The sequence below is a fragment of the Camponotus floridanus genome, unplaced genomic scaffold, assembly GCF_003227725.1.
Source record: "Camponotus floridanus strain SB8 unplaced genomic scaffold, Cflo_v7.5 scaffold47, whole genome shotgun sequence".
NCBI lineage: Eukaryota > Metazoa > Arthropoda > Insecta > Hymenoptera > Formicidae > Camponotus > Camponotus floridanus.
In genome coordinates this window covers 944,983-957,080 of record NW_020229625.1, presented here as the reverse complement: position 1 = coordinate 957,080, position 12,098 = coordinate 944,983, and the positions used below count along the sequence as shown (strand labels likewise).

At 28.2% G+C, this 12,098-nt stretch overlaps 1 protein-coding gene and 1 non-coding gene across 2 annotated transcripts; both read left to right on the top strand.

The window, feature by feature from the left end:
- Positions 1-7,955: 7,955 nt before the first annotated feature.
- LOC105258513 (hypothetical protein) lies at positions 7,956-10,005 on the top strand. The gene is made up of 3 exons (XM_011269803.3): positions 7,956-8,051; positions 8,294-8,599; positions 9,855-10,005. Exons 1-3 carry the CDS (start codon positions 8,021-8,023, stop codon positions 9,884-9,886), a joined length of 369 nt encoding a protein of 122 aa, XP_011268105.1. The 5' UTR covers positions 7,956-8,020; the 3' UTR covers positions 9,887-10,005.
- A 375-nt stretch (positions 10,006-10,380) lies between these two features.
- On the top strand, positions 10,381-10,546 carry LOC112639124. Its single transcript, XR_003123306.1, has one exon. It is a non-coding gene; the product is annotated as a U1 spliceosomal RNA (small nuclear RNA).
- The last annotated feature ends 1,552 nt before the right edge of the window (positions 10,547-12,098 follow it).

Sequence of the window (12,098 nt, the reverse complement as noted above, 5' to 3'; positions counted from 1 at the left end):
ATTAACATATTTATAATGTTAAATTTAATTAAAAGAAAATGTTTCTTACATTTTTATGATAAATAACAAAAGAGATATGTCGATTTAACATATGGAAACTATTATAGAGAAAAAAATAACACAACTTATCTGTTCATTTTAACATATAACATATTTCATCAAAAATTCGTGCATTTACATATTAATTGTGTTGTTTTAACTCTTAGAAACGGTGAATATTAACTCAACGCAGAAATGTCAAAATAACGCAATAATAATATGTTACATTAACATAAGAGTATGTTAAAAATTTAACACAAAAATTTTTACACGAGAAAATTTTAACAGAAATACAAAATGTTTTCTACCGTGTATAGAAAGGATCAATGGCTGCTGAATCGAGTAGTTGATTATTACACGGAGAAAAAAATCTGGTTGCATTAATTCGAATTCTGATAGATTCAACCAGTATGTTTGTTGGAAAATGGACGAACCAGAATTCTTGTAGGAATTACCAGATGAATCTGATTAATTTCTTCCTGTTAAATTTACGAAATTTTTTCGTTAATAATACTAAACTCAGCACCAAGTCGTTTAAAATTTTTTCCATCTAATTTCAAAAGTCTGTTTAATATTTTGAATTCCACACGGTAAAAACCATTTTGTATTTCTGTTAAAATTTTCTCGTGTAAAAAATTTTTGTGTTAAATTTTTAACATACTCTTATGTTAATGTAACATATTATCGTTGCGTTATTTTGACATTTCTGCGTTGAGTTAATATTAACCGTTTCTAAGAGTTAAAACAACATAATTAATATGTAAATGCACGAATTTTGGATGAAATATGTTATATGTTAAAATGAACAGATAAATTGTGTTATTTTTCGCTCTATAACAGTTTCCATATGTTAAATCGACATATCTCTTCTGTTATTTATCATAAAAATGTAAAAATAACATTTGCTTTTAATTAATTAACATTATAAATATTATTTTAATTATTTAACATTATAAATATGTTAATTTAACATAAACTTTATTTCCAGATAAAGTTTAAGTGTTACACTTTTATATTAATTTTTAAACATATTACTTGTGTTATTTATTTACATACTTGCCTTCTGTTAAATTAACATTAAAATTAGAGTGGATAAATTGGGACACGTAAAATATGTTAAATTTAACACAAATTTTTTTACTATGCAACAAGATTATTAGATAAATTCAATCCAGATTATTGAATAAATTATTTTAAATTCAGTTTGTTAGAAATTAAACTGATAAACTAGAAATTCTTGTTTGATTTAACCAAAATGCCTTCAATCATACACTGAGGAAAAAATTATCTTGAAATAAAAAAATTTTAGTTAACTCAAGAAAGCTATTTATTCGGTGAGTACTAATCACGTATTTACTTGTATTCAAAACATCTGTTTGCTTAAGTTAAATATTTATATACATATGTTTAAAAATATATATATATATGTTTAAAAAAATATAATTTTTAATTAAATATTTTTATTTTAATTTTACAAAGTATTTATTGAAATGCATTTTTTATTCCCAAAAATTTAAAATTTTTTAATTTTAAAAAGTAATATATTTAATTCAATAAATTATAATATATATTTTACAAAAATAGTATTTAAATATAAAAAATATATAAATGAAAATAATGTACTTAACATGCATATTTAATTAAAATTAAATACTTTTGCTTAAATGAAATAAACAATTCCTTGCATTTAAAGCAAAAGTTTCAAAAAAACAAATTTATGTGATTTAAAAAAATTTTTCCCTTAGTGTATACGTCTTGTTGCTACTATCAAACGAACTTTTCTCAGTGTACTTACTTATCTCTTATGCATCAGAGGATGATAAAACAACATAGTTTCGGTTTAGGAAGAATACACATTTCTATATCTCGTATATGTAACTAATTAATCATGCATCGAATGCTCGCAATCCATTTTAAAGTTGCAATTAATAATAACTCCCTGATCTGTCTCGCTTTGTGACAACACAAACATGTTAAACTGTCAGTCGTTTATTTTTTCCGTATCATTCCCCGTCTGGTGACGTGTATTTGGCCAGAAATAAAATTTATCACCATCGATTTCTAATCTCCAATTCAACGGAAATTTGTTCGGACGTATACACTTCAGTGTGTAACGCTGTGAAAAGTTATGGCTCTTATCTTCATCGAAGTATGATGTATGACTCGCCGCGTATGTGTGCTTGCGTGTTGCACCTATAATATAGTTTAACCATATTATTTCATCATAGCATCGTGAAAATGTCGCGCGTAACAAAGCCGAGGAAACTGGTACAAAACTAATATTGCCTCGCAACCGCGTGAAACGTCATCTTTTATCACTATTCTCTGTCTTTATTATTACGTATATATGCGAGATATTTGCAGCTGTTTATTGTAGGCATAAAATTTAAATTTTAAATTATAAAAGTTTGTTGTAATATCTTTATTGTGTACTTTCTGCCATACGAAAAATACGTAAGAATCCTACGAGAGACCTACATACAATTCGTCCTTTAAAATGACGACACGTTTTATAGGGAAATTTCATATGCACTTTATGCACGTTTAAACGCGTACAAACGCGCTTTTCGCAGAAATCGCGGTGTGTATTCGCATGAGAACGCGACATATTGATTCTGATTGAACCCCGACTCGGTTCAACTGCTTTGGGCTGTGCTGGACAAGCACGAGGCAGATGAAAACGTGAATACAACAAAATGAAGGGAGAATCTAGCTAGCGGCGCGGATTGGATGACAGAAATAACAGCTAGAGCATCACTTTTGACAAATCCACGAACGCAATACTGTTTCACACAATAGGAATGCAATTTTATTTGATATTCAATTTATATTAAATTATGATTGAAAAAACAAAAATAATATTAATAAAGAAAAGGAAGAAATATGTATTTATTTTTCCGATTTTTGAAATAAATTCTCCTGAAAAGAAACCCTCTCGTATAAAAAATTTTATTTCACATTTTTGACATATTTTTTTTCATATAAAATCATCATCCTTCCTGGTTGTATTACTAGTTACGGGACGTCATGTACATCGAAATTGAAATATCCTGAATGTCTAAATTTGTACTGCGTTCCACTTTTTTTTATCTGATAGAAGATTGTACACGATAACGCAATTAAAGGAACAGCGCACAAATAAAACAATAAAAGATTTTGCATGGCGCACAGAGAGACAAAATGACGGATATTTATAACTCGCGAATAACCGGTTCTCGTAATTACAGCATAAAAAAAATCGACCCAGCGATTTTGAGGCCCGGAACCGACTATATAAGCGCAATTGCGGGGCTGTAATCAAGTCCAGATGGGTCGCACTGATTGACAATTTTCCGCAGTCCTCTACTCTTAACCGACCTCTTTCGCCACCCCTACGTTACGCGCCACTTCAGCATTCCAAATTCGCGGATATCGTTTCTACAGCAGCCTCCAAACTGATGATTACACTCACTTGAATATTTCTGATGACATCGTATTCAGAAAGCATACATTTTTATATGAAATAATATAATTTAATATTATAATTAAATATTGTCATTGCTGATTTAGACTGACTGACATGACACAAAAATGATATATAATAACATAATTAAATTAATACGATTTAACGATAAAAAATGAAATATAATAACATAATTAAATTAATAAGTCTGAGATGATTTTTTGAGGGGATGAAAGAAATACGAAGAGTATTATAAATAAGTTTTACGTAGAAATTAATTTAGAAATATTTGATCTTGTGTCAAATAAAATTTGTGCACATCATTTACTTTCAGAAAGAAAGAAATTAATTTCTCCGAAGCTTACACATTAACTTCCTGCGGCTCGAGGAATTTTAATTCGCGATTATGAGTTTGGTTTTGCGATAGAAAATATCGATTGTCATAAGCCAGATTAAAATTGAAGTATCAATGTGAATGATCACTAATTAAGAAGGGGATAAGTTTATATCAGTAGACAGACTGGCAAATGAATCTAATCGGGAGAAGCCATTCATAGGAAGCTCTACAAGAGAAAGAGATAAAAGATAATCGAAAGAGATGGTAGGAAAGAGATACCATTAGCAAATAAAGATATTTTTTAGCAGTATTAATCGCGGACAACGACTTCGCTTTCTTTTAGCCCTTTGTATTCCGGAGAAACTCAAATCCATACGGCACAGAAATATTGCAGCAACATTGTAGAAATATTTCTTTGCAAGATTGCAACATTGCAGAAAGGTTGCAAAATGTTGCTACAATATTGCAGTAACGGTAAAATGTCTGCTTGTAGAAATATTGCAATGCAATATTGCAGGAATGTTACGGTGTAACGTATTTGTAATATTAAAACAGGTTTTACTACAAATGCAGACACCGTTTTAAATTTAATAAATAAACTTTGAAAATATAAAAAAATGTTTAAGAAAGGAAAAAATGCCTTAAAAAAACATCTATTAGTGTTTTTATTAGATGTTTCTTAAATATTTATCTCAATAATATTACATATAATTATTTTACATATATTCAACACCAGAATATTTTAATACGTGCAATAAATGAATTATTTCCTATTTACCCATTCAATTAAAAAAAATCTGTTTAATATTCTGAATCCCAATGAAGGATCCAGATTAAACAAATTATTTGTTTAATAATCTAGATCCTTCATTAGGATTCAGAATATTAAGTAAATCAAGTCAATTTATCGCCAGAAATTAAACTGATACAAGACAAGAAATATAATTACTACATTAATCCTTTATAGACCTTATATCCATCTTAGATGAATTCGAATACGAGTTAGTTAAATTGGGTGTTACCGCGTAGCGGCAAGTAAAGAAATATATGTTATACATTTTTGATATGTTAAAACGTTGCTGCAACATTGCCAAAGTAATATTACAAAATAATGTCTCTGCATTATTGCTGCAACATTGCACTGCAGTGAGCAACATTGCAGCCAGTGTTTGCTGGTATCTAGATAAAATTATTTAGATAATTATCTAGATAAAGAAATGAATCATCTTTATCTTTAACTAGATGAAGAAATACAAAGTATCTTTATCTTTATCTTAGATAAAAAATATATGTCATCTTATCTAAAAATTGTCTAAGATGACGTTTTCATTATGCAAAAGAGTTTTCCAGGCAAGCTTCTAAAAATCTATCTAAAATATCTAAAATATATTTTTTATTTGGAAAATAATATTACAAATATACTTTATTTTGTACTTGTTTTACTTAAATTTATGCAATGCATTAATGCATAGTTTATAAAAATGATATATGTATTGTGACACATTGATTATTATATTATTAATATATTATAAATATATTACAAATATATTATAAATATAAATTAATAAATAAATATTTATCATATCATTTATATACCTTTTTGTTATTATTTAAATATTCTTTCGGAAAAGAGAAAGAATATGTGTTTATGATTTTAATATCCTATTTATAATCTGCGTCACATTTTTTACAAATATTTATAGTCTTATAAAATAAACAAAAATATCTAGATAATTATCTAGATTATCGCAATAATAATCTCATCTTTCATCTAGATTAAGTAAAAGCAAAATCATCTTTATCTCATCTAAGATAAATTTACCGATTTTTATCTTTATCTTTATCTAGATAATTTTGAAATTATCTACAGCAAACACTGATTGCAGCAATGTTGCAGCAAGCTTTTGTGCTATATGAGAATATGATCGAAGTAAATACATTGTCGAGTGTTGCCTGTTCATTTAATATATTGGTCTCCGCGGGAAGAGAAGAAATGGAGATGAGAGAGAGATGCATTCCTTGCTAATTAATTACTGTATTACCATTTTGCAATTAATTTTTGACTAGACGCTGAGTATTCCGCGTATCTGCAACATTTATCTCGTTTTCTCGCGTTCATTGTTCTACAAATTGACGGTGACCTTGTTTCAACCTCTCGAACTTTGCCATCTTAAGCACACGATGTGCGCATTCTACCGACAATGGCAAGTAACAATAGATGGTCGGATTAAAATGCAAATTAGTCCATAAGTCAAGACATTATATAATTGTTAGCTGTGCAGGCTGGCGGTTATTGTCACGGCAATAAACTTTCAAGATTTAAGGTGTCAGCGAACGGTATCTAAACGGTATACATACACGCTTAAAAGATTATATACGTATATTTGATATTGCAAAACGTTCACCTCTATATATCGCGGAACTTATGACTAGCTTGAATTGTATCCATTCGAAAAAAATTTCAATGGACCGAAAAAATATCGTTGACCGACTCTATGAAGATTATAAGATAAATGTTGCAAACTAATACGTTATTTCAATATTCATCTTAGATTAAAAAATGCGGCTTCCTTTATTTAGATTCCTCGATTAGTTTCGCGAAAGAAATTTAATTATAACTAAATACGGTAGAACGATTTAGCTGTTACTTTATGGAAATATACAGAGTAAAAGCATTATATATTTATTATTCTTCCTTTTTTCAGAGTATGCTAAAAGAGAGAGGAGCTTAGAACCACCTGTCTCATTCGACTTGCGCGAGTACTATCCTGAGCATTACCTCCCGCGGGTAATTAACATAAAAGCGATAACGCGAGAGTGCTGTGGAAGTAGCGACGACAGCCGGCATCTTTGAAAGAGATCGTTTGTATTAAAAAAAATACGTTTGAAGTAATTTGCGAAAAACTCGCGAATAACAGTGAAACGTTTCATTATGCACAAATCCGCTTTAAATACATATATCTTTCGATTTAGTAATGCGTATTAACGTAACATTTTAATTCTACACAGTAAAAAATTTTGTATTAAATTTAATATATTTCACATGTCCCAATTTATCCACTCTAATTTTAATGTTAATTTAACAGAAGGCAAGTATGTAAATAAATAACACAAGTAATATGTTTAAAAATTAACACAAAAGTGTAACACTTAAACTTTATCTGGAAATAAAGTTTATGTTAAATTAAAGTTAATGTTTAAAGTTTATGTTAAATTAACATATTTATAATGTTAAATTTAGTTAAAAGAAAACGTTATTCTTACATTTTTATGATTAATAACAGACGAAATATGTCGATTTAACATATGGAAAGTGTTATAGAGAGAAAAATAACACAACTTATCTGTTCATTTTAACATATAACATATTTTATCAAAAATTCGTGCATTTACATATTAATTGTGTTGTTTTAATTCTTAGAAATGGTGAATATTAACTCAACGCAGAAATGTCAAAATAACGCAATAATAATATGTTACATTAACATAAGAGTATGTTAAAAATTTAACACAAAAATTTTTACACGAGAAAATTTTAACAGAAATACAAATGTTTTTTACCGTGTATGTAAAAAATTTTATAATTTCATAACAAACTATACATGTAATTAAAATAATATACACATACATAGTGTGTGTGTGATTAATTATACATATTCTTTAATTATATATATTCGAATAATGATTATAAATCCATTAATTATATATTCAATTAACAATATATATTAATGTTGTGCTAGAAAATGCAAATAATAATAATCATATTATGACATCACGTAATAATGATATTAATGCGTATGCGTATTAGATTACTTTCTGAAGAGATCAGAGGTCAGTGTGACGATGTTCTCGACATATCGGCAGTTATGTACTCGTCAGTCATGGTTCCCTAGATAATCGTCAAGGCTACGAGCATTTGCGTCTGTCAGGAGATATGTCCATGTTTAACATGTATTAATTATGTCGCGCGATTACATGTGTCGAATTTTTATAGAAATATACTTTTGCATAAAAATATACATGTGTATAATTGCATTAATAATATTACGTAATTTTTCATAAGAAACAATATTTTTTCGCTACAGCACTGCATATCAAATAGTTTTATCGGATAGCCTTTAAAGAGCTTTAGTTTCGATTGCACTTTGCAACTCGACAGACGTTTTAAGCTTTTATCTCATTTTTTTATTTAGACTTAAAATATGCGATCACTATACATTATAATTGCATTATGTACGTAGGTAAAATTTACTCTAAGCTTCAGAATTGTAAAGAAAATATTTTTATCACTTTTTTAATATTTTCAATATTTTAATATTTTTCAATACTCACACAATGTGTTCCTCTCAGATATAATTATTGCATGCATGTTTAAGAATAATTGAATAACAATAACGCAATCTCTCTCCTTTTGCGATATTTCTGAAAGGCAATTCTGTAACAATGTGATTCTGTAATAATTACTGTACGTGCAGTACCTATTTTCAGATTATGCTTCGCGACGGGCGTTGAGAATACAACCGCGTGTAATTGCGAGCACTGTGACGAGGAAAAAGTGATCGGTTTGGAAGAGGAGACGACTATTCGCACGAGGCAGGTCACAGAAAAGGACAGCGATGACGATGGTAATCGGACAATTTGCGCCAGAGATCGTGATTTTAACGATCGCACTTTTCCAAGCGTCTGTCACATGTTATGTTATAATCATTGCACGAGATATCGAATGATGGCCATTAAGAAAAATGATGTGAAGAAGTATGTCGTAATTGCATACAGATCAAGTAAGTTTTTGAAAAATTCATTACAATTACAGTTACAATTTTCTTTTTTTTTTCACATTTATAGTATTTCGACAATTTTAATTTAATCAATTTAATTACAAATAACACAGGCCTGCGAAAAAAGGGGTCAAAATTTCTTTTTAAGATGCAATAGTGATTTTTGACATAATTTTGTGCGCTGAATCCGAATCTGGCCGTTGAATTTGCGTAGCACGTCAGGTTTTTGAGTTATTTGTAGTTGAATAGCCCAAAAATCGCTATTTTGGCCAATTTCATGAATTTATTGTGAGGAAACCAAATTTTTTGAAATATTTCTGTCAATGGCATCGTATACTCACCTTCATTTTTCGAATCCACTTTCGATTACCGCCGCACGATTTTTTTCGCTCAGATATACAAGTCATAAGATTGGTCATGCATAGGAATCTACTAAGTCATTCTAAATCAACCGTGCCACCTCTTTATTTCACTACGAATCAAAATTCGAATAAAAATATACATTTTTATTCTAATTTTAAACTTTCTGTCACCTTTGAAATTAAAAATGGCGCATCCAATATGGCGAATAGAATCACAATAAAAAGGCATAAAATTTAGAAAAATTTATCAAAATGTGTAACAACTGTATTAGATATTTCTTTACAATACTTTTTTGGACAACCGAACCTGATATATCAGTAATATGTCAGTCTTTTCAACTTTCAACATCATGGATCTACCATATTGATGTCTATATAAATTTTCTTACAACGTCATACTTATATATCTCAGCGAAAAAAAATCGTGCAGCGGTAATCGAAAGTGGATTTGAAAGGCGAAAGTGAATATTATACGATGCCATTGGCAGAAATATTTCAAAAAATTTGGTTTCCTCGCAATAAATTCATGAAATTGGCTAAAATAGCGATTTTTGAGCCATTCAATTACAAATTACTCAAAAACGTGACGTGTTACGCAAATTCGGCGGCCAGATTCGAATTCAGCTCACAAAATTACGTCGGAAATCACTATTACATCTTTAAAAAAAACCTCGCAGACCTGTGTAATTTATATAAAATTCATCATAATTAATAATTTTTATATTAGCCAATTTTTTTAGCCGGAATTAATAATTTTTCTTTTTAATAATATATAATGATAATATAATTGTGATACAGTTACACTTATTATGATTAGACACAAGATGTTATAGAAAAACTGTTGCAGAAAAAAATTGTTAATTATATAATTAATATATTATAAATTTTTTATACAGATTATTACAAATTGAAAGATGGATTGTGCTGAAAATTATCATTATTTTCGGCGATCATATAACTGAAAGGCTTGACGTACATATATAATTATTACAAAAATTTGAATCACAAATAAATTTATGCAAATTTATACTTATGTATATTAAAATGTAAAAAAATATACATATATATTTAAATATTTTTATTAACCTTTTATAACTCAATTATTTATTTTATATGTGACTTCTCACATACATACTTTCTCTCGTACTGTTCTCAGATACAGAATGCGTTTGACATTACAAAATGCTTTCAAAGTATTCGATTGATCAATCGCAACAAAAGATTTTTATCTTTTTCATTCTAATTCGTGAACCGAACGATTCGAAATTTTTGTAGCGCCAAACGAAGTATGGCCATACATATTTGGAGATTCTTAGATGTAGTTCCCAAAACGGCCACTATGGTGCGCAGTAACGTTGTGCTTTCCTGTAGTTAAGATTCGACAAAATAGTTTGAAATACAGCTAAGCTACGAGAGAAAAGCATACTTACCTGGCGTAGAGGCTACCGTGATCAACAAGGCGGTTCCTCCAGGGAGAGGCCTTTTACCATTGCACTACGGTTTAAGGCTGACCTCTGCGAATGTCCCTAATGTGGATATCTCGGACGTACAATTTTTGTTAGCCGGGACTGCGTTCGCGCTCTCCCGTATAATATATTCACAAAAGTAACATATTATGTAAAAAAGTTTACTTACAACGGATTTATATATATATAAAATTTATATATAGATATAATTTTTATATGTAACTAACGGGATAGAATATATGTACATAATTTTAAATGTACCCCGTATGTTACAATATATATATATATATATATATATATATATATATATATATATATATATCTCACGATATGACATTTTTAAAATTTTTATTTCTTTTATAGAGAGTTAAAAATTCAATATTATTCAAATATTTATCAAATTATACATTTATTTTGGAAACATATCAATTATAAACGCTTAATTTTGAAATAATCTATGACTATTACAGAAATAGATAAAATTTCACTTATAATTTTGTGAATCGTATAATATTATACGATTCACAAAATTATAAGTGAAATTTTATCTATTTCTGTAATAGTCATAGATTATTTCAAAATTAAGCGTTTATAATTGATATGTTTCCAAAATAAATGTATAATTTGATAAATATTTGAATAATATTGAATTTTTAACTCTCTAAAGATACTTAGAATCATTGTTATATGTTATGACAATGAAAGCTACAGATTTGTTCGAAAAGCAATAAAATAAATGTCTTTAATAAAAATGCTTTAGACATGCAATGCTATAGCAAAATAATCTCTACAATCTTATGTAATCAAATAATATTAATATAATTAATATAATTATACGGAGTAATTAAGTATAAGTATACAGAAAAATGTATTTATATTTTTATCATAAAAATTCGACGATTAATTATGATTATGTAATAGGCACGAGTGTAGCCAGGTGGAAATGTTGCCCAATGAAAAAAAGGGAGTGATATTTATGAAGAAGTATCATTGTAAATAATGCAATATTACAAATAACTTACATTATTTGAACAAAAATTAATAAAATAAAATTAATTAAGAAATAATTAAATTAATTAGAATTATTTTTAAATTGCTTGATTTTTTAAGAGCAGGCAAAAAAGCTAGGCAAGAGCAGACTTTGCCTCCCTCCCCTGGTAGTAGGTAATATCATAGTGAACGACATAAGTAATTATGTTAAAGCAAACACATATTTTGACGGACGCGAATACTTGTAATCTCATTGATTAACTGGCGAACCAACATGTCAATAGAGCTTGCAATTAATATGCCATTGTCGAGAATATCGATACAATTAAACTTTAATTTTCTCAGAATGAAATCTATATGTATTATTATATAATGTAGTATTATAAAAATAATTATTATTATCGTCTGTTTCCGCAAAATTTCTAATATAATAATGTATTTAAATATAGAATTAATTAAGAATTTTTTAATTTGTGTTACTGTACTAAATTTTCGCCATACATGTTTAGAAATATCGATATTTGAAATAGTATATATATAATAAGTGTATATGTAATAATACATATATATTTGACGAACACTTCGAAATTTACATACAGTGACCGGCAAAAATAAAAAGCCATTTTCCTAGTTATACTGTTTTGCTTAATGAAAGAGTAAAAATATTAAAACAATGAGATTTTC